Source organism: Melospiza georgiana, chromosome 1 (assembly GCF_028018845.1).
Source record: "Melospiza georgiana isolate bMelGeo1 chromosome 1, bMelGeo1.pri, whole genome shotgun sequence".
Classification (NCBI taxonomy): Eukaryota; Metazoa; Chordata; class Aves; order Passeriformes; family Passerellidae; genus Melospiza; species Melospiza georgiana.
This window is the reverse complement of record NC_080430.1, coordinates 35,848,746-35,872,965: the sequence shown is the minus strand read 5'-3', so window position 1 is coordinate 35,872,965 and position 24,220 is coordinate 35,848,746. Positions and strand designations below refer to the sequence as shown.

General features: G+C 37.3%; 1 protein-coding gene across 5 annotated transcripts in view; it reads left to right on the top strand.

Moving 5' to 3' along the window:
- ANKRD28 (ankyrin repeat domain 28) overlaps positions 1-24,220 on the top strand; it is a 119,698-nt gene that overhangs the window by 36,183 nt on the left and 59,295 nt on the right. For 2 of the 5 annotated variants that reach the window (XR_009115434.1, XM_058038246.1), the window contains exons 1-2: positions 7,748-9,217; positions 10,312-10,395. Coding sequence is in view for 4 of the 5 variants with exons in the window: in XM_058038246.1 (XP_057894229.1) it covers positions 9,098-9,217; positions 10,312-10,395 (204 nt within the window). In the remaining variant the exon portion in view is untranslated. Of the gene's footprint in view, positions 1-7,747; positions 9,218-10,311; positions 10,396-24,220 lie in introns of those variants that run through there. The other 3 variants (XM_058038115.1, XM_058038027.1, XM_058037936.1) reach the window with 2 other exon arrangements.

Genomic DNA, 24,220 nt, shown 5'->3' with positions numbered 1-24,220 from the left:
GAGGGGCAAAAAAAATCCCCAACCCAACTCTTTCCTTTTTTCTAATTCTCTGATAGTTGAATGGTTCTGTTGAAAGCGGGTCTGTCAGTGTTGTTTATTTTTTTTTTGAATAGGCAACTGCTGTTTGTTACTGGAGAAAAGCAACTGGTTCTGGAAATGTTCTAAACTGATGTGAGTCATCAGTGAAAGATTTAAATAGTTGAATATGATGTTTGTTTCCTCCCTTCCATGGCTCAAAATGGTATGAATCATTTTTTTAGTGTTTCCCAGATAATAGTCTGAGTGGAAGTGGTATGTGTTTCTGACTCAAGTTCCTAAATGTTGGTGGAGCACTCCCAGCCACTGCTGATTTTGGTCATGTGGGAATTCCATAGGAACTTCTGACAAATGTATAAAAGCAAACATTTTGTAACCATGGCAACTTACCCACAAGGATTGATGTGGTTGGTGGCATAAAACTTTGGAAGTTCTCTTCTGACCAGCATAACTAACTTTTCTGCCTAAAATGTGTTAAAAGGTATAGGATAAAAATTCATTCAAGAGAAATTGCTTTTCAAGTGTGTAGAATGTCTTGTAGAATGCTAGAATTTGTGTTGCCTCTTTATATGGCTGCCTGCTACTGTTCCAAAATTGAGATGTTTTTTATGAACCCACATCTCTGTAGTTTCATATGCTCTTAGCTAATTTTGACTTTCCTTGTTCTTTCTACATAACTTGGAGCATCAAAAACAATGCATACTCCAGTGTTAACTGAAATGGTGCTGAAAAAATTAGCTAGTGAATTTTACAGGGAAAGAGAAGGGGAAAAGGAAAAGAATGGGCACATGTGAGTTAAAGAATGGTAGTAGGAGGATAACCTTGATGTAATCTGGAAAGGACTAACTGAATTGTCTGTCATCCACAGCTCATAAAACATGCTGCAATGAAAGGTTTTATATGTCATCAGTATAGTGGAGATTGGGACTGAATCAGAGTGGTTACTCAGCAGAGCAATTCTCATTTCTAGAAATCTCCTGACTACCATTTTCTTCTTCAGAAGCTCAGCAGCATGGCAGCCCAGCAGAGTTTTAATGAGGAAATGATAAACTTTATGCCAGATTTCTTGGCTCCAGTGAGAACCTCATTTCCAGTCTCAACACCAGCACTGTCCAGTGCTGAATCTGGGTGTTTTGCATTGTGCTGCCTTTCCTTTAAGGGGGTTTCCAGTCTTCCAGCTAAAGAACCAAGGTTAGAAAAAGAGCAAAGGATAAAGGTTATTGGTTTATAGCCCATGCAGGTAAATGAGCCTCTGTGGGGAAGCTGAGCCCTACAGACCAAATGCAATGTGTTCCTAATCATCTGCTGGAGAAACAGCAGTTTGTTCTAAAACAAACCAGAAAAGCATACAAATCTGGGGAAACTGGGACTTCTTTTCCCATGGCACAATGAAAGATCACACTCAGGGTTTTTTTGAGTAAGCAGCTGCCAGGTGAGAATTGCTTCTTTTCTTTGGGATACAAACATAGAGAGTTGGTTTCAGTGCATCAGAGACAGAAGAAGTGTGTTATGCCATACATTAGAAAATCCCAAGGGATGTCTGGTATTCAAGGATGCAGTCTCTGAGAGGCTTGTGGTGCTTTTGTGTGTTACACTGTCTGTCCTTGAATCTCATAGGTTATCCACAAACCCCTTAATTCCTACTGAAGAGGGAAGAGCAAACCTATTACATGGTGAAAAATAAGGCAATGTTACATTGATCTTCTGTGATGTGGGCTAGTTTTTCTGTAATAAATAATGAGTTTGATTTTTTTTTTCTCTGCGGGAACAGTATTGCAGGAAGAAATTTTCAATGAGGAAATATGTAAAATCAGCACTTCCTCTGTTCATCTTGAGCATGACTATAGATCAGTAGAAAAGGAGATCAAAGGAGATGTACTAATTCTTCTCAGTGTGTGTGTGTGCCCATGGGCCCAAAGAGAATTCTCTTAGTTGTTTCACCAGCTGCACTAATATAATTTAGTAGGATCATATTTTAGTTAATTTACAGGAGTGTGTACAGTAGTGGTATAAATACTTTCAAAGCAAGGTGATAGGTGATATAAAACTATGATTAGGAATTCTGCAGTTGTTATTTGCTCCAGCCAAGCTACCTGTTTCTTCTCCTTGGGAAAACGTAGTAGTATTGTTCCCTGAAGCACCAGGCTGTCAGTGCCAGCTGTGACAGTGGGTTGTTCTTCCAATGTGTCTGGGTTGTTATTTTTGCTCTGCTCTTGCTGGCATTCCTCACCTCCCAGCAACGGGCTGGGTGTGCTGGGAGAGGGTGCTTGAATGTGAAAGAGCAAACAGGAACTGCTGAGACTGAGTCTTTGATTTTTGTTTTTGCTTTTGTCAACTCTGCTTTTAGAACTCGTGTGCACAGCTGAAATTGCTGCCCTCAGTAATTGTTCCTGGAAGGACACTGTGGTTATTATTGTAATTGATGCCATTTTCAGTGCCAAAACCCAGAATTGGCCGGGGACATGATATGAACTGGAAGGAGCTAAGGAGGCCAGAAGAATTGCTTCTATCAGTGTCTTTTCTGCCTTTGCTCTGCCAACAGGTGGAAATACTTTCAACAAACCTGTGGGCCTTGCTTTTTGTATTATGAAAACATTTTTAAAAGCTGTCATGCTTGCGAAAACCTTAAGTGTATAGATAATAATTTTGTGTTTGTGTGGGTTTAACAAATACTGAAATGTTTTGCCTGCTTCTCTCTTTGACTAAACGGACATTTTAAGATAATGTCTTCTCCATTTTCCATCAGAAATCGTTTTCTCTCACTTACCTTCTCCCAGAAAGAAAAATTGCTTAAAAACAGTCTTCTGTCCAAAATGCACGCCACAGTAGCTAAAGCGGTTTGTCAAGGTCTTTGTCTTCATGGATGCAAAGTTACGGTAACTGTTCTTAACAATATATGTGGATAGGTGCACCTTTTTGTGGTCTCTCTTCCCTGAAACAGGAGTTGTTTTGACTTCTAGTCAATTTTACAAGACTGACAATACCACAGTCAGACTCGTGTGGTTGTTATTTGGAGAAGCTGTTGGATGTAAGAGCTGCCTTCTGTTTCCCAAAAGACAGAGAGGTGGCTGCTGTTGGGTGCAGCTGATAAATCTGAGCACACAAATTTTCTGCAAAGTACCTTGAGACTGTGAATTCAGACAGACTGGAGGACTTCTTTTATGTACTGTGTGTTAATGTAAGAATAAATTGTTGATTTTTGTTTACAGGATTGTACACTGAAAGTGCACAAGGTGCCTCCTCCTGCCAGTAAATTTAAATCTGGCCTAAAAGGAATGTGTGCTGGGTGATATCCTAGCTAGAAAACATGTTGGAAGATGCAGGACCCTCATATTTTCACTTTCTTTTCAGAGAAATAGGAGTTGCATTTGCTTTTCTGGTATTTGGTCTGTGCACAGTTTGATTGGTAGACTCCATATTTTGGACTCCGGAGTTATTTTTTTTTTCAGGTATTTACTTATCTTGTACTGTGGTGGCTGTATGGTCCTTCAGCCAAGAGTTTGTCTGCAGGTGCATTGTGCAGACATACAGAATAGAAGTCTTAAACAGAAAATTGCTTAGTAGATTTTAAACACTTTCAAGGTGCTTTATTGCTCTTTGATCAGATTATATTTTTAACATTTTACTAGGTGTTTAAGTATACAACTGAAGTCTATATCTGAGTCATAGACATTTTTTATTAATTATTTTTCTCCTCTTGCTCCAGTTGAGGAAGGTTATAATGAATGCTGGATTATTTTTCTTCTTTGTGTTTCAGTTTTAGCTGAAATGACTTTTCAGATACTGGATTTTATTAATTGCCAAGTGTTCAAAGGTAATATGTGACAATGTGAAATAGTTCTTTAGATTAACAGAGTATGATTAATTGCATGAGAAAAAGTAGGAATTTTCTATGGTATCATGAAGTGCAAGCAGAGCTTTTTTGCATGTCCTTAGAAGCAGAACTGGGGAGTGCAGGGTTAAAACTATTCTGCAGATGCAGATGCTCTGGAATAAACAGAACAAAACTGGGAAGAAAGGTACTAATTTCTTGCTTTAGACTGTTCTCTTTCCTGACTCCACCTCATTCCCTCAGGAGTGGGGAGGAAACAGCAGAGGAGTTCAGATGAGTGACTCATGAGAAGTGTTCTAGAAGTATTGTAACTTACATTCATGGTGATGCTGAACACTCATCTCTGTCTGTATGTGATAAAATCAGCTTATACTGGGGCATGCCTGTTTACTTAGAGCTGTAGCTGTTAAATGCAATTTTTGTCTTATGAAGAAATACACAGATTTGGTATTTGCCTTGCAAAGTTGATATATGAATTGGTTCTAAGTTTTTTTCATTTTTACTTGAACCTGACAGAGCAATTTTTTTCCTTTCCTAGATCCTTTTAATCATACAAAATATTACCTGAAACCAGTTGGATTAACCTCAGCCCAGAAAAAACTTGGTAAATGCTGATTGGCAAGAGAGAAATCTTAATCTGAGTAGATTCTTTGACACTGATTGTCCTTTGGTTTTTGGTGTCATCAGCAGGGCTGCTACAGTCTTTTGCTTATTTGTTCCTAGAGAAGAAGACAGATCCATAGAAAAGGTTGCTATTTTTAGCTGATTCAGTGTTCATGTTTTTTCTGTCTAGTGTAGATGGCTGACATCTGTGTTTTAACCTGCAGGTTGCATTCTTATAATATCCCCTTTACATGCATCCATTAAAGACTCTTGAAACTTGATTTACTTAAAGCCAAGTGTAGTTTGAAAATTGCAACACTTTTTTTTCCCCTTACAGCTACCACGTCCACAAAAAAGCCTTTATTTTCACAAAAATGGGTATCATCATTGCACTTCTTAAAATCTGAGAGTTAAGTGTGGAGATCTTACTTTGCTAACAGACCTTGTGGAGGTCATCAGATCACCACTCAAACCCCTGTAGACATGGCATGCTTTTTTTAAGTTAGGCCATTTCTGAGCCTTCTTTCCTAATTCTGGTTTCATAAGCTTTTGTATGGAAATAGATGACATTTGGAGAAGAGGGATGATGATGACCTGCTGTCTTCAGTTATTTTAAGTTTTATTAATACAAACTGTTTGAGATGCAATGTTCTTTATACCTTCACAAAGTTCTGTTATGATTCCTAAATTAGTTTGAGGAACAGAAGCTTAAATTAATCATCTTGAATTTACTCTGCTTTCATTCTCTGTTGCTATTAACTCTTCTACACAGAAAGTTGTTAGTCTAGATAAGCTGCTGAAAAATTGAAGCCTTAGTTTGGTTTCTCACAGTAGAATTCGAAACAGTTTTTGGTTTTTAGAAGACCTCTTAGGTAACATTAGAAACTGCATTTTGCACACCAGAAGATACTTTGGATGGTTTTTTGAAGTTGAAAGAAGAGGTCATTAGAGATGCTGTTTGCATTGAGGTGAAGGCACAGCTTTTGGCTGAAGGGGATGTAAGGGGGAAATGCCAGTTAATTGTGAGCAAAAATTAAATATCCAGAACTGGGTTTTCCTTTGGTTATGGAAGCAATTGCACACACAGAGTTCTATCATGAGCAGGGTGTTTTTGCTTACATACATGGTTTAGATTGCTATAGAAATCAATATAATATTGACTCAGTTGTGTTGGTTCTCTTTCTAATGCAAACTGTGATGTACTGGCATTTAACTCTCTGTTGTAATGTCAGAATTCAAAAACATACAATGTTAGGTGAGATATATGTTAACTTGCTTTTGGAAATAGTTTATATTAATTGTGTTATATCTAAGATCACTAGAATAATTACCAGAGTAAATTAAAATGTTCTGAATTTTCACAATTAACTGAGTGTGAAAGCGTACCTTCTAAGCTAACTATTGAATTTCTAGCTGACTTTGAAGCATTAATTCCAAAGGTAAAAAATGGACCATATTCAGATAATTTGAACTAAGTTAGGCATTATCTCTACCTAGCAATGTGTCCAGTTGGTAATTCCAAAGAAAGCATATGGAACCCTTGGCATTTGCTTTCTGCATAAATTTACTGACTCCTGAAAAGTGTTCACTTACACTGAACATGTGGGTTTAGCTGGAAAACCATTATCTAGCAAGTGTGTGTGTATCATTTGAAGCTTGAGTATGCATTGTGCCAGTATTTTGCTTTTACACATAAAATCTGAGTTTTAATTTTTTTTTAAATGCAAGTTTAGTTATGCAAAAAGCTAAAGTGTCTGTTCCTTGGGGCATTTTTCACAAATAGAAAGCAAGCTATTTCCTATGCTGTGGTTGTTGTGTTCCATAGCAGACAGTAGGGTGTTGCAATAGCTGAGCTTTGAGGATGTCCATAGTTTATTAGAACTAGTTCTGCTGTGGCCAAGAAGAACATGAGTTGTCATATGTACTCAGGTAATCTGTGTTGTTGCTTTTAGTAAATGGGTGAAATGCTAGAACAAAGCAGTGTGGTGTACAAATCATTGCTTTTTTTTGTAATTAAGACCAAAAGTATGAGATTTCAAAACAACTAGACTCCATGTAATGAACAGACTACATTTATAAAGTTATTTGTTAGTTTTGAGAAATTTTAATCTGAAGTTTCATGATGAATCAGAGCCTGGTGCTATATTCTGCCAGGCCAGGACTCTAGAGGTCAGGGAGCCTTTGACCAAGGTACTCTTCTGCACTTACAGTAAGTTTCACCTGCAAGAAGTGTCAGGGGGAAAGGGAGGTGTTTAAGCAATTCATTATGTTACAATCAAGCTACTGTAGGCATTTTTGCAAAAGAGTTCATGTAAGCTTTTCCTGTCTGTGGCCCCCAAAGGTGGGAATTCATTATGTCTATTTATATCCAAATCACTTACCCACCATTTAAACCTGTCTTTCTCTCTGTCTGGATTCCTGTGTGAAACCTGAGTGCAAATACTTTATTGAAGAGCTATAAATTTGCTCGCCATTGACAAATTCTGCTCTTAGCAGCCACTGAAGGACATCAGAATTGCCTTCATGCTGCACAGCAAGAGCAAAAACCCTCCCTCTGTTCCTGTAGCACTGAAGCTTATCCAGCAACTTTTGACAGAAGCCATTTACATAACACACCCACGAGCCAGCACCATTTAGGCAGATTCAAGCTGAAGTATTTATTCAGCAAGTTGTAGGGCTTCATATTATATTTCATTATTATGGTATATTTTAATAATATTATATTTAAATTATACTTAATGTAATTTTTTTCCAAGCTGAGGTTGTGTTTGTCTGTACTAATTGCAAAAACCCACAGGTTTGGTTGTTAATAACTGGCTTTTTAATAGTCAGCTTATTGCTTTAAAATTTTACTTTTCATTTAATTTTCAGATGATTTGTGTGGGGCATTTGTTGTCTTTAGTGAGTTAAATTAGGACTGTTTTGCTGCTCTGACCAGTGCCATATGAAAGCAGTTAAAGCGCTGGAATTGTTTACTGCCTAAAGTGTAGTTAGTCAGCAGAGCCAGTACACCACATCGCTTTGCGGCTTTTAGTGGAAAATATTAAACAGTCGCTCTTTCTTCAGTTATAGAATTTTTACGTTTTCAGCTGCGTTAGTCACCGAACTGGCGCAGGCTGCAAAGACTGCCCCCCAAAAAAGCAAAAGGCGGGTTTTTTTGGTGCCAGAGGAAGTTGCCCTGGGAGCGGCGGCCGGGCGCTCCGGTAAGTGACATGTGAGCATTAGCAGGCATTCATTGCACCCGGGCAGGCTGCAGCGCTGCTCGCCGGGCGGCTGCTCCGGGCAGCGCTGCCGTGGCACCGCTCGCTGCGCCGCTCCTGCCGACCCGCACCGCCCAGCTGGCTTTGGACTTCACAAGGCTATCTGCTTGTGATTGTATAATTTAATTTGTCAAGGAAAAAACCTGATAAGCAGAAGCTCTAACTGAAGAGGAGAATCAGGTTGGCGCAGTGACAGATGTTCGGATAAAGAAGTTGGCTCAGAGAAGATGTACAGAGTCTGATTTTTTTTTTTCCTTTTTTTCCTCCCCCTCAATCTGAATGAAGACTATCATGGGAACTGCATTCACATGGTGATCAAAAGAAACACTTGAGTGATGAACTGCTTTTTCAGAAGTCTTCTAAGGCAGTAATTTGAGCTTTTGTGTGCAGTAGCTAGCTTGTTTTGCTGAAGCATTCCTCCTCGACAGTATTTCTGCCTTACGCATTCCCTGATGGAGAAGCCACAGCTACTGCCTGCTGAAGGAGAAATGAACGCTCCGCATTGCTCGTGTCCCTGACGGAGCAGCGCCGGCTGCGCTGCTTTTGCTGGATTCAGCCGGCAATACTATTCAAGGAGTTCATTGTCCCTGGGGTCTGACTCATTGCATGTAAATGTGCTGCAGCCGTGCTGCACGTTGCAGCTATTTTCTTGCATGGGAAAGAATTTTTTTCCTCTGAGTAGGTCCTGAATAACTGCTGAACCGAGATGTGTTTTTCTGTCCGGACTGTTTTTGACATTGAGAAAGGAAGCTGTAGAATGGCAGGATGATCGGGAGGCACGTTTATTTTCAGTCACCAGAAAGCCTGTGAGGGTTGATTTAAACTGACCTTGCGGGAGTGGGAATAGCTGCGGCCGTCTCTCTCGGGGCAATTGTTCCTTGTTCCGTCCTCTGCAGGACGGAGTCGTGTCTTCTGCAACAATGACTTCACTGTGGGGGTAGAAGGACGCTGTGGAAGTTGTGACATTAGCAAAGACAAATTTGCTTCTGAAAGGACAGCTGTGTGCGACAGTGAGTGCTGTTCGAATGGAATTGGATCTTGGGATATTTTTATCAGCTATTCCACGGTTTTGTTATTGTGGTTTCGATGCTTAGGGACTTTTTATTTTATATAAAGAACAACTTTTTCTCAGCAGTGTCTTGAACATCTCATGGTGTTTAAGTCTGGAAAATGAAGCGTGGGGGGGGATTGGAAGGTCCCTTTCTAGATGCTAAGACACCAGCAGGAGCACTCACAAGTTGGTGAGGGCCTGTGAAACAGGTGAAAGTGTTTCCTCTATGGTCACTATTGCGATACCTGCAGTCTGCTTCCAAAAATACCATTGCTGGCATTTTCGTGTTTGCTTTTGCTTCCTCAAACGGATCGAATGAGTCGAGTCTGTATTGTTGTTTTGGAGGAGGAGGAAGAAGATGATTCTCCCACATTTATTTCCAATTTACCTCAGGAAAATGTATCTGTACATCCATCGCCCTCGGGAAACATGCTGGTAAGGCATGTTGTTTGTTGGCATATTTCCTGCTTCTAATGCTGTCTCAGATACTGATAGCTATATTCCTAGGATAAGGATGAATATGTGCAATGTTGAAACAAGACAAGTTGATAAAATCTGCATGTAATAAAGATGGGAAAAGCTGAAACTTAGTGGTAGAATTTATGCTTGCAAGGGTCCTTGCTATTTCATGTAACCTTATTTATGGTGCAGCAAGTACAGGTCTTGATTCTTGTGTAATAGCAGTGGGGTTTTAGAAGGCTTGGGGAAGTGTATTTGAAGTAAATGGGCTTTCCCTGCTCCACTTCTCACTCTTCAATAGTACATTTATGCAGTACCACTTTAGAAGCTGATGTGATCATTGTATTATATGCTGTGTTTATTTTGAGAACTGATAGAGTACATAGTTATATCAAACAAGAGCAGTTCTAAGCTAAAATAAAAATTACCATAAGTCACAATCTTGGTATTACTGTTAGATTCAAGTTAGCACTTTCTGAAAATGATCAACACTGGGGACTGTGCTTTTATTGCTTTAAATTATTTTATTCTGTCAAGTGACTGACTTAAATCTTGCTAGCATACCTCAGGAGCTTTTCTTACTTACTAAGAAATCCTGCTATATTTAGTAATAGATGTGTGTGAGTGTGAATTTGTTACCATACTTATCTGATGCACTTTGCTTTACCACTCTGTCTAAACAGGTGAAAGACTTCCAGTAACTTGAGTCACTTGCTAATGTAAAAGGGGATTGTTTGCTTATACTGTATAGAATTTGCAGCATGTAATGACAACCCTAATTTTGTTCTGAGGCGTTCTCTTTTCAGCTCTTATAAGCTTGTCTTCTCAGCTCCTTTTTTTTCTTTCAGGTATATATTTAATTGACTTAGAGATGTCCGTGTGTTTGAGGTTTTTAAAACTTGCAATTTCTTTGATTCTAAATACTGCTGCTGGTTTCTTTGTTTTACTGCCTGGAATGGGGTTTTTTGTCATTACCTTGGGTTTCTGTTATGTATCAAAAAACCCTGTATGTGTATCACTAAAACCTAAAATGAGATTTTATTTTAAGATGTGTTTTTTCTTCATTTTAGCCACCATTGGTTCAAGCTATATTTAATGGAGATCCTGATGAAGTTCGAGCACTAATATTTAAGAAAGAAGATGTTAATTTTCAGGTAAAATCAAATATAGCTATCTTTGAAAATGTTTTAATTTTGAATGTATTTTAATTTTGTTTGTTACATCTTTCTGCTGTACTAATCTCTTGAAAACTTTGCTAATTCTTGAGCTGTACATTTTATATCCCAGGCTAAGTAATGCCTATACATACACTTAATACTGGGAATCAGATGTATAGCTTTGCAGATTTGTGTGAATAGTAAAGACCTAATTTTATATTCCTTGTAAATGTTAGCTCTGCAGTGCTTGGGTAACTGCAAAGTTTGTTTATACAGTTGCATCAGACTAATTTACAGAAAGCTAGACTGGTTGAGTGTGATGCTATGTAGACTTGAATTGGTTTGAAATTGAATATAGCATATAGTATACATGAGACAATTATAAGAACATAGTCTGGGGTTTCAGTAGGTACATTTAATAGTGGATTTTAAAAAGGGAAGCCTAATGATTGTATTAGTAGGAATGAGAAACAGGATTTTTATTTTTGCAGTGCTGCAGACTCAGGCACTGCAGACATAAAAATTCTACTGAAATGGAACTAAGTTTGTTCCACTGGGTGATATTCAAGATTTGAACAGCATGCAGTTACTGTATTTCTATTAAAATTCTAATATGTGTGTTTGACACTGTGAAAGATAATATAGCATAAACTCTTTACATGGATTAGAAATTGCTTTGATTATTACAGCAAACTGACAAAAACCATTTAGAGCTTATGCTACAGGAATGTATACAGCTGTTTCTCCTCCAAATGCCTCAGAGCAAGAGTGATGATAAAGGGCAAAGGCTAAGATGTAGTTGCTTCCTAGGGGCCCATTTAAGACCATAATGATTGTTTACACTTTCTTCGAGGGAGATGTAAACCAAAAGCAAATATTTAGTTTGGTATGTCTCTTTTGACATTTAAAAGCATTCTGCAGAATTTACAGCTGAGAAATGCTGTGTGAAAAGTCCCAGTGTAAGGGAGCCCTCCTGTTGTCTTGAAGAGCTTGTGTAGGACCCTATATAAAGAAATTTTTGTCAAATCTGAAATTTTGTTTGATAAGGTTGGACTTTTTATCCTCTTTCAGGAGTTTTGTATGTCCTTAAGCAAGATTGTATGATGAATTATACCTAAAGACTTAATATTCTTTTTAGTTATGAGAGCACTACTTTTGTATCCTTCCCGTGTCTGCATCTATATGCTCTGGTACCATTGCCATTTTTATTTCTGGAAGATAATTAGTGGTGTTACTTTGTATTCATTAATGTGTTAAAGTCAGGTTTAGCATTCATAGCTCTAGAGCTTGTAAACAAAGTTAGGTTTACTGTCTTTCTGCTTTTTTAAACAATATATTACCAAAGCCTCTGCTGTATTTCAGTATGCATGTGGGAGTGGTTTGGTATTGGATTTTGTTCTTTCTCAAGTTCTATCAAACACTTGCAAATAAATTGGAAGATAGGAAGCCAACTGATAAATAGGAAAGCTCATATGTTTTGCTGTCTTTTGCTGAAGAGAATTACTTCAGATTGCAAGGTACTTCTATTGTAGGAGAAATAGTCAAAATCTGGAGGTTCCTATATTTTATGTCTTAATTTTTTTTATTTTAATTCCTTTCTGTGGATGTATCTGCCTTTAATAGAACATGTGTGCACTAGGTGTTATCCTAGTAACACCCAAGGTGTGGTTAGAGTGTTTGCAGGACAAATATGCCATTTTTTCAGAACCACCTTCTTCAGCACAGGGAGATGCTTATCACACATGACCACTGTTTATTATCATGGCACTCCTAGTCCTGCTACAGTATTTAATATTAAATTTACATTTATCCCTTAAATGCTGTTTGTTGGGACTAATTGAGCATGTAAATTCTCCCATTGTCTGGTAGACAATGAAGTACAAAGACTGCTTAATACATTTTTTCTGTGTGTCTGTGCATTTTGTTCCTTTCCTTGGATTTTTTGTTGAAAACGTCCTTAGCTGGAGGTAATATATCTCTACATAAGTCTAGATCCAGAGTTGCTCCCTGAGTTATGTGTTACAAATTGGTGTGGACAGAAGGAGGGAAAAAGTGAAGAAAATGTGGTAGTTACTTATATTCCTAAAAAAGAGAAGGATCGGGATAGACTGTTTTGACCACTGTGGGTTGTATTAGACCAGTGTATATACTGGATTTTTTTCCACTTTGCTATCCAAATATTTCAGTACAGTTATTTGAATTCCAGAGTCACTCCCTTCAATGTCTCTGCAGTCATTTCCCCCTCTCAAGAGTAACTAATTATTTTGCAGTTTGTATTCTAATAGTTGAGATTCCTTCCATCCTCCCTTCCCCTGTGCATGGGCCTGACTCTGTAACTGGAGACCCAGCAGCGTTCTATGAGTTAATTTTGCCCAAAAGTGAACTGAAGATAGGGCTGTTGTACATCTTTGTTGTGACAGTGACATTCATCTAGGAAGGTTTTTTATGATGAAGTGTGGGTATTTTTTCCTTCTGTTTCATCCAGCTTCATTTACCTTCTTATGAAGTCTTACAGATTGTGAGTTGCTGCTGTGACTGTAAGATGATGTACAAGTAGCAAATGGGCTTTTTTCAGGAAGAGGATTGTTTTCTGTTCATGCCACACCAGCCTCTTGAGTCACAGGCTCAGTTTAGATTTAGAAAGTATGTATTGTATTCCATCTGCTCTTGTAATCTTTTGTGAAGAAAGGACAAATTGAGTATATCCCTAGCTGCTTAAACTGGGGTTCAAAAAGGCTTACCCTCCCTGCAAGCTGGAAATGTGCAGCTCTTTATAGACAAAACTGATTTATAGGAACTTTGTTCAAATAAATTGTTTGGAAGGTGTACTTTCCTGAGGCTCCAGTTAATGGAAAAAAAAAAAACAAACCAGAGGAGATGGGGTTGCTTCTCACTCATTTTTCCCCAAGAAAGCTTGAGTAACTGTAGCTGCTTGATTCATAAATCAGGCTTAAATCGCATGCATCACATATGTCAAACAGCATAGAGATTCTGTTACAAGCATTGCTTCTGCTATGCTGTGTGTGTTTGCTTTAAAAATTATTTATTGGTACCATCTTGAGCTTTTGAGACTTGACAGAAAGGAAAATCTTGCATGTCAATGGACACATTTAATATCTATTAGTTAATGGAGATCCTCAACGTTTCCTGCCCTTGCTGATTAGATTAGTGTGGCTGGTTTGAATTCTTCTTTTCAGCAATTTGTTTTAGCTAACTGAATGATTCCAGCATTGCATTTATAAATTAGTATTGGTTTGGAACTTTTTTTTAAGATTTGGAGATCTCTTACTGTTGTAAACTCGGCCATTTCTGTTTGTCATCAAAACTCATATGATGCACATTTAGTTTAAAAGATCATGAAAATTGAATATTTCTTGTCAGCTATTAGTTAAGAATGTAATTCTCTCAAGGAAATACCAGCTCAGTGTCAAAAATGATTTAGAGGTTGCAAATCTGACTACTGAAGCGATTGTTCAAAATCAGAACAATTTTTCCTCCTCCTAGACCTATTAGGGTAGTATTTCTTGCCATGAAAATTGATACTTCAGGTAACCCAATATGCATTTTTTATAACCCCATTGCACTTGATCTTAGCCGAGGGGACAAACATCTGATCCTCTCTGGAACTGGTGTCAGTGTGCCCCTTGCTCTTCTCATACTAAAGGCAAACAAGCTTTTTTTTTTTTTTTTTGGAAGATTCCCAAAATCACACAGATCTCTCACAATGAGCTCAAAAGTGCTCATAGTAATGTTGACATATGTGATAAGTTACTTAATAATTAAGTACCTGGATCTTACTTTGTATTGTGCTTTGTGAGATTAAAATAGATTTTAAACTATGAATGTTCTAAAGCTGCTTTATGTGTGAATTGGTGGTTTTTTCCCTACATAAAATGAAATAATGGGAAGTGAAATTCCTCATACTGTACCATTACAGCCGTTGTTACCCTGTAGCAATCAGGGTTCTCTGTATAGTTTCTATTCTGAATTATTGATCCAGCATGACTCCTAATTTAATGTCTTTTTTGTATAATAAATAACCACAAAGTAAAAATTCACCTGTGCTGCTATTTGGGGAAGATGAGAAAAACAAAACAAAACCATGGAACCAAATGATCTTTTGTCTGCGCTCCCTAACCCACACCTATAGCAATGAAAGGTTGCAATGAAAGGTTGCCCATAAATCCCAAGTTTTGTTGGTGGGACTCACAAAGGCTGTGATCCTGTAGCACCAAAGTTCTGGGTACAAACAGGATGGCTAAAATTCTCTCTGACTGGTGGTGGGGTGCCTCCATGGATAGCTGTTCCAGTAGAGATGTGGGTTTCATTCCCAGTCCTGCCAAATGTGGGTTTGCATAACTACTTCTTTGTGTTTTTTGCATAGTAGGAGAATGCTGCTGGATGTTGTTCTAGGATAAGACACAGCATTAGGTTATCCTACTCTGCAGGTCACTGGATATACTGAAAGAAGAAGAAAGTTGGCTTTTCAGTCTAGTGACAACTCTAGGACTGATTATACAGCATCAGGTCTGGGTTCCGGGGGAATTAGATTATTGGGGGTCTCAAATATATCAGTAATTTAGGAATGAATAATGAAAATTTCAGTACACTTTAAATAGCAAGAAAGATTCTTTGAGATGATGGTTATGGTCGGCAAAGGCCTAAAAGAAAGAGGTTAAATAGAAAAAAATAGGTAATGGATATATGGTCACTTGGCTTTCATCTTTATACTTGTTGTTTGGACTACTGGAGTAACAGGTGTTTTTCTGTACACTTGAGAGTGCAGTGTAGAACAGGAAAGCCTGAATTACTTGGCTGCAGTATGGAACATTCTGCAAGATCTAATAAAGTTTGATGTTCTGATCATGCAAATGAATCCTGTGCCTATTTCATACATTAAAAGAATTTTTATATATGTTGTTCTGCAAGAAATTGTAATTGTTCTCTAATTCAGCAATTATATTGAAATATTTCTCAGTGTAAAGAACCTTACATGAGTAAATATCATGGACATGTTTGAAAACAAATGAATGAGAAGCCGTAATTTTTAATGAGGTAAAAATAATCATTAGGTATTTTCTTACCTTTGTGTTCATGATGTTACTGTAGCCAATCATTTTACTGATTATTAACAGGGATTTTCTCATTTGTCTGTTTTTTATAAAAAGTATATATGCAGACTACAAATGTAATTTCACTTTAGTTTGACTTATCTGTGCTTCTACAAACTTTTCTGCATTAATTGATATGCATAAAGTGTTTGAGCTATGCCTTTTGTTATCAGTGCCTTTGTAACTTTAAGTAACTTAGTATAAGAATTTGCTGGTTGGGACAACTGGAAAAAGTTCTCAAATATGTGATGCTCTTTAAACAGTGGTGGTTGATGTACAGCACCATGTTTCTGTGCTTTTGGTGAGAGCAAGACTCAGAGATGCTATTTTTAACAGGGAGTGGAAATTGTTTTGAGAACAGGGGGGAAGACCTTGACAGTTTTGCAGAGATTTGTATGGGCCAGATAAAAGCAATGGGAAGAGAGGCATGTCCTAGCAGTCCTCCATTCCACTTCAGGAATGCTGACACTATTGATCAGGAAAAGGAGTTCACAGTGGTTTGTGATTTGGTGCGCTCACGAGTATGTTTGCAGGGAAATAATTTTCCAGACCAGTTCAGCTGCAGCACCTCTTGGTTCCAGAGAAAGCTTCTGGCAGTCACAGCAAAGCTACCCTCTGGTTTTTGTACCTAAACTGGTGAGAGTAAATAGTGGTTAAAAATGAATGTAACGTAACAACAGCTAAGCAGGAGTTGTGAGGAGTTTTTAACTCTTCAAGTTGTGTTTCTGAAGAGGTGAGATGATGGGCTTGCTAACCAGTCTGTTTGTCCCAGACATGGCTCACACCCAGTGTTGGTAACTATTTTGTCAGGCTCCTGCAGGCAAATCAGATGATTTACAGGAAGGACTTTTTCACTGGCAGCTGGAGTTGGCAACAAAAACTTGCACTAAAGTATTTGTTACTGTGGAGCAGCATCTTACTGTATTCCTTGGCAGGACAGACATAATGTCTGCTTTGCTCATTTGAGTGCTAGGGAGGAATTAAAAAGATGCCCAGAAAATTGTAAAATATTCTGAAGAGCACAATTTATTTACTTTTAGTTCCTATTTTAATAGGTCAGTTTTTACACTTTTGGTTTCTTAGTTGTGGTCATTGCTTAAGAGTTCCAATCAGTTATGCATTTTTCTTCTCTAAAAGTGTTCGTCACTGTTTTTTTACTGGATCTTTTGCTAATTTCTAAAGGCAGGCAAGCTTTTAATAAAGAGACACTGTAGTTATTGTAACTTGGACACTGTAGTTATTGTAACTTGAACCATCTAGACTGACTTTGTGAAAGTGTAGCTGCTGTAGTATTTTGGAGGAGTGCACAGTTTAGACCTATTAAAATAAAACTTGAATTTAAGGCCTTCTCTCCAAAAATGTAATATCTTGAGTCTCTAATCATAGCAAAGAAGTATTCTGTGAAAATAGTAACTTTTGGGAGATTCATAAAGTGCATAAAAATATTTGCATGCTTTCTGCTTTATTGAGAACACTTTTTTCTCCTCAGAGATTGTTAGAATAAGGACAGATATAGTTTCCTATTTTTATGATTTTTTTATAGCTGTGGTGTGTCTTAATATTTATATCTTTATATATTTATATCTTTAATATTTATATCACATTATAGTGATCAAATCTAGAGGAAAACTTGTTTTAAAATTGCTTGCTAATTTCCCATATCATTTATCTATTTAGAAATCTGTTCAACCTTGAAGCCCTTTCTTTCTCCACTAGAAAGGTTTCTGCTTGGTTGAACATTCTTTGTAATATGTTTTTATCTTCAATTTAGAGTGTAGCAGATTTAGGGGATAAAATTAAAGGTATTTGTGAGTTTGAAAGACTTCTTAATATGATGAGAAGATAGGATATATTGTAACTTAGAGCAGCAGTAATTCCCCCTCAGTTTCCTGCAAATAAGAACTGTATATTGAAAGAACACACACATGTGTATGCCTGTATGTGAATGCATTCAAGTTATAGATAAAATGTGAGCTTATTTTTTTTAAATGGTCACTTGCCTAATGTTAACAACAGAAGGCATATAATGAAATGACAGTGAGAACAGGCCTCTGAAATAGCTGCAGGAGGTTGGAGAGGAAATAAAACATTCCTGTACAAACAAACACTAATAAAGAGAATTCCTGCAGTAAAATGCACTGCTGAGAAACTCAAGGCAGCAGCTGCTGCCTGGCAGCCTCTGCCTGGAACCCAGCTTCAGGTGCTGCAGCAGGGGCCAAGAAATCTCATATTGGCCAAGTGAGGAGCTGTGAGGCTTCACAGAGCCCAGGTGAACTCAGGGTGCACATAAAACACAAAACAAGCTGTGTGTGCCTTCAGACCCTTCTACTGTAACTTCTAATAGAAGAATATTTATTACCCATTTAAATAACAATAATTATACCTATCTCTTACTAAGAACTGATCTCTAGTAAGAACTGAGAGCTTTTGTAATTAGATAGAGACATTATAATGGTTAATGGCTTTAATTTGGTACGTTTTCATTTTGGGCAAAATATATGTAAATATATTTTTTGAATGTATGGGTGAGAAAACTGTAGTGTATAACCCCAGAGACTGATGCTGAGTCTTATCTTCTCTATTCGTTTGCCCACATGCTTCTAACAAAATACAGCTTCCTGATAGGAGCAAGGTGTTTATTTCTCCTTAAACCTGTGTTTGGATTTTTGTCCTATGTTCATCTCAGAGTACTGTATTGCTTTCTGCTTCTAAATATTCTCTGTACTAATCTTCATTCAGCCTGATGAAATGATGAGTCATGTGAGACTCTTGCTTTATAAAATGTTCAGTAAATTGTAATTTCTTCACATCTGAATGAAGATTCTGTGAAGAATTCTGGTTTTGAGGGGAGCATTTGTGATCTTGAACAAACAGGAGCAGCCTGCTCAGAACTTGCATATATACATCAGCTTTTGATGTGGAGCTGAAGTATCTTGCATGTAAGAAAGTCCAGGAATTTGTTTTTGGAAGGACATTTTGTGAATAGCACAGGCCAAAGTGTGTGGTGTTGTATTAACAAGAGACATAGCTTGTGAAACACCTTGTCACTAAGCCTGATCAATTTTTAGTGAGATGTTTGTAAAGGAGGAAATGGAGTGCTGCACTACCATGTGGGAATGTCCAGGAGGTTTTTGGTAAAGAATTAAGTACCTTGTTAAATACATGAATATTCATGTTTTATGTCTGAAGAGATAAGAAGAAACTTCACTGCAGGAAATGTAGGGAAGCTCTTTCTGTACAAAAGCTGATTGTACTTCTAAAGGATTGGGCAATAGATTGTTTGATCCATTGATCTGAGCCTGACTGAGTCCAGAAATAGAGAACTTTGGAGAGTAATTCTTCCAGGTGTAGTGGAAACTTGCTGCCAGTTGTATATTGTAAACAGTATCCATCAGCTACTCAAAAATTATTTAAAATCTTCACACAGAAGCTATTTACTGTAACTTAGCTTTAAAGTTGAGCATTTCCTGTTCATTAGTGTAGGATGTTTCTCAAGCATGTCATCTGTAATGATTAATCAGATATCTTAGTTCCTCTGTAGTGTTTTAGAGTGAATCATGTTTTTCAGCCTCAATATAAAGTCTGTCCAAATGGTGTTGAGTTCCTCTTCTGGCTTAGAAATAGATTCAAGATGTTTTAAATACAAATCTGTATAATTAGGCATTTTCCTTCAGAATTGAAAAGTTTAATGGGAGAAATTTGCTAGTCCAGAGAGGAATAAGTTTTATCCTTTGTGTCAATAGCACTGTCTTTAGCCTCTGCAAATGAGATTTTCAGCTGGATCAAGTTATTACTCATATTAGAGTGCTACAAACAAACCTTGAGCAGAGTTACAGAATAATCTGACCCACATCAGCAAACTGGTACTCAGTAGAGCTGGTACTGTGCCCATACTGTCTTATGGGCAGTGGCTCTTGAAGAGTTACCATTGCAAAGGGTAGAACTGAGAAGAACACTGTGTTTACATGGCATGCTGCTGCCTTGAACAGGAAATGAGAATGATTCTTTAGAGACTGGAGTATGAGTTAATATTAGTGTGCTACTCAGGAAAACATCTCCTTCTCATCAGGCCTGGTAAGCTTGCCCAGTACTATGCTAATGTGGATTTACTGCTTGCTAAACTGGGCAAACAAGCCTGGATGTCTGCATGGCAGTGCTTTACAGTATTGGCCAAACACTGAATTTCTTCTGCAGTAATTGGTAATTTGATAGACAGCTTTTGTTTCAGTCCCTGTGATTTCTTTAACATTGAAAAATTCTCATTGGTGTAGAGAGCCTTGAATAACTACTTCAAATTTAAAAGTTTGAAGAGTTTTTAAAGTTTCAAGGGTTTTGTGTTTGAGTCTCCTGTATGATTCTTAGTGATAATGATTTGGTAGATCATGTCTAATTTGCCTTTTTACTTTTAGTGATTATTCCTTAAGTTTGTAACCTTCAAAGCAGAGTTGAAGTTATGCATTTCTTGCTGCTTTTACAAAACAAGCTAGAGGCAAGGTCTTGAATAGTTGGAGCTTACTGGAGTTATTCCTGGCAGTTGCTGTGCCTGACATGCAAAGAATTGGTATTTTAGAACAGAACATCCCCATTGAAAGAGCAGAGAGGGGAAAAAAAGTCCAAAAGTCTTAATGTGCATTAGCTTCCAACATAGACACAGCCCTCAAAGAGGGCATTACTGGGAAAAGCAAGATAGGATTTGAATTTACTGATTATTTGTAGCCATTTTCTGGATGAAAGCCCTTTATGCATATGTATCATCCCTTTGAACAAGAATTTTCTCCACTATGCAAGTTGTTGAAGGTATCTTACTGTGGAATATCCAATCAGCAAACATAATTTCCTTTGTCCAGTTTGGCCCTTGTACACAAGCTCTGCATGAGGTAGATGCATCTTTTAAAGTCCTTAAATTTTCTTTAATAAACGATGGATATACATGAAAAACAGTGAAAACAAAGTGTTTCTCATTTGTTTGCTACATGATGTAGGGAGAGCTGTCCCATAAATACCCAAGGAGGAGAACTCTTGTCTATTGTCAGTAGGATACTGGTGTCAGGTATCAGGATAAAGAAACTGAAGATCTTTTCCAATGAGTTCTTGCTGAAGAGCATGCTCCAAAATTTCAGATACAATGTCTTGATTGTGAAGTTTGAGGGGGTATTTTCTCAGGCCTATGATATCAGCCTGTACCCCTCTGTTTCCAAAACCAGTGGAATTCTGTTCTCTTTCCAATCTTTTGAAGTCCTACATTATTATTATCATCCTTCCTGATCATTAATGTAATTTCTGTTTGAATTTGTGTTAAGTACTAGTTATATACATATGTATATGTGTAATTATGGTAACTTATAAATAAATTACATGATGCTGACTTGATGCCTCAAAGGAGTGCTCATATCTTGCCTTAGTTGTTGCAAGTTTTTCCTATAATGACAGTTATCTTCTAAGCTTTTCCAGTGTCCACTTAGCCTAAGAAATAGTGCACAGAAGATACTTTGATCCTAAGATAACCAGCAGGTTTAGAGGAGTTCTTATCCTCACTGTCAGAGGCTTTGTGTTGGGTTTATTTTGTGATCACTGTAGGGACTTCTCATTTTCCATTGTTGGGTGGAAGTTTTTTTGCTCTCATTTTACTTGTGTTTTTCAGAATAGATTTTTCTTGCCTAACAATTAGCCTTTGGATTAGCATAGATTGTGTTGTATGCTGTTTGGAGTTCAGAATGGTGCAAAGGTCTCTTAAAAGGAGGGCTTTGCATATTCCAACTAGATGACCTTACTTCATGAAGCTTAACACACAGCAGGAAAATGTTTTGGCTTGCTGCAAGAAGAGGTGCTAACATTAAACATACAACCTGAGAAGCACATCTTTCCTGTCAGCAAGACAATGCAGTTAGTGGGACAAATATCTGTTTTCCATCGGTGCTTGTCATTGGAGCACTTGCCTTTGCAGTGAAAAGGGCAGAAACCCCAGCTTTTCTGAACAAAAGTGGCAGTGGCCCGAACGTAATGTGCTGGATTTAAACTGTGCTGGAGATGTGCATACCTTACCTAGTGTGGTGTGTGATCTTTCACTGGAGCATAAACAGAGCCTGGATTGTACTGATTTCACTCTTGGCATATTTTCTTATTTGTGTCCTCAAACATTACAGATGATGACACTGGAAGACGAGGCAGTGCCCCTGTTCCAGCCCACTCTGTGAGCACAGCCTGGGTTACATAATGTGCTCCACAGCACTGTACTCTCATTATGGAAAATCCATTGTTTTCTCATGTTGCTGCCTTTTTTTTTTTTTTTTTTTTTTTTTTTCAGAATTCTTTATCATTTTTCTTACCAGCAACTCCATTCTGTTTAAAAGCTGGGGTTTTCTTCTGTCATACCTACCAGGTAAATGTTTGCAAATCATATAACTGGCATTTGGGAAGGATAAAGGCAAGGGCAAGTATTTTCAATGATATATTATTGGTTTAGGGAATTTTGTGGGGTTTTTTTTGGTGGTTGTTGTTGTTGTTTTGTTGTTGGGGTTTTGTGTGTTTTGTTTTGTTTTTTTTTTTTTTTTTAGTACAGCAGAGTTCTGAATTCGTAGGGGTTAATGGATGAGTATTTTTTTAATTTTAGTGATTTTTTTTGCTCTCTCCCCTCACAGGGTTCTAGAATGCTAACAAATTGTCTTGGTCCTAAAAGTTGCTTTTTTTTTTTTTTTTCTTCCTGAGTTAAAGGAAAGTACATCCAAACTGCCTCAGCTGCACTGTGAGATCAAGTTGCTCTTACCAAAGGATACAGAATAGCTCTTTATTCATTCTATGTATTGGGCAAGAATTCAGTAACCTTTATTAGTGATAAATAGGACCAGTTCTTGATGTTGGAACTTTTCTTTGAAAGGGAGCAGCAGCTTGCAAAACCTGCTTAGTTATTCAGGTCCTTATCCAATATCCAAATGAATGCCTGAGTTTGCTCATAAGAAATCCTGGCCTTTCTAATTCAGCCAGAAACATTTATCTGTTGTGTAAAAATATTGTTGTGTCTACAAAACATGTAAAAATGTAGAAGCTTGTAAAAACCTGGGTTTAGCTTTTCTTTAGCTTGTTCCCTACACAAGTTCTAAAACCTGACCAGCAGAATTATGATAGCAATATTACAAAATCTGTGTGGAACATCAAGGTTAAAGGGTATGAGAAGATGAGTATTTCCAAAAAACACTCTGACTCAGTACTTTCAAGAAAGAATAATTGAAGACAAAAGGTTTTGAGCTGAATTACTTGGAAGTAGAAAAATGCAGAGATGTTTAGTTGTTTCAAAATCTGCTTCTTGACATAATTGAAATACTTGACAGCAAGTCAAATAGTCTTCTTGCTGTGGACCTCTTTAGTTGAGACAAATAAAGACCAGAACACCTCAAGCACTCCTGTTCTCATGTGTGAACAAGGAGTGCTCAAGTACTGAATCTCACTTTTCAAACATCTTCACCACATCAAAATAACTTGTTGGGGTTTTACTGTATATATTTAAATGAGATTTTTTTACTCTCATGTTCTGAATGAGACATTAGCTGGCTGTAAGATCCAGCAATCATAATCTTAGATGAAGTTTGAAGCTTAATTGCTGTTCCTTGCTCTAAGTGTGACTCACTTTCTTTTGTGTGTCTTTCTTTTGGGGCCACTCCTGTAAAAGGAACAGGCTTCAAACAATTACACCTGAATGGTGTTTTGTACCTAATTTTGTCATGTAAGACAGCATTTGAAGTTAATGAAAGATGCCTGGAATGGTGTTATTTAACAACATGAATTGTTCTGAGCTTTGGGTTCCTTTTTTACCAGTCTTTTTTGGTACTGTAGTATCAACTTACATTTAAAATGTCACTTTGCTGAGTTTCTATGGACATTACAGTTTGAGATTCAATAAAAGTTAAACCAGCAAATTTTCTCCTGTCCTCTTCCTGTCAAGTTTTTCTGCTCTGTGCCAAAGTCAAAGACTGGATTGTCTTTTAGACAAGAGTAGTTTTGGCATCTGATGTTTGCTCACATGACTTGAGCTCTCGATATTTTTTGTACAATTTTTATAAAAGGTATTTTCCAGTGTTATTTAAAAATACTAAAAAGATACAAATGGGCTATCTTATAGATATAAAATTATGTTTTTCCTGTGCAAATAATTTTATGATTAAGATTGCTTTTAGTGTTTAGGCATTTTAGAAATGAACCAAACCTTCAATGTGCTTTTTGTTTATAAGTTTTTATATTGTGCATGAATTGTTTGCAGTGGTTCAGTAAGGATAGATATTTTTATCAGTTTTAGGTTTATTATTTGCCTAGAATCATTAGCTGAATTGGAAGTAAATTTTCTTCCAGGGATTTTAGTGCTGTTCTGTGAACTTGAGCCTAAATTCAGTCAGAAAAATTTTAAAAATGCCAAGAGGCATCATGCTAAACAAGGATGTTTCTGGAGCTTCCAAGTATGTTTGTACAGCAAAGCCATTCAATGTGAATTCTTTCTTGCCTCCTTCTTGGTGGGAATTCTCATTTTTGTGCATGCAATGTGGAATGGTGTGCAAACAGATAATGTCATTCTGCTCTACTCTAGATAAAGGTAAAACTCAAATGTTTGACTTTTTCCTGTAAAACTTTAAATATAGGAAAGAAATTTGATTGCCTGGGATGTTTCAATAGTCAGAAAAGGAATAAACAGTTGTTTGGTTATGAAATGTATTATACTTGGTCAG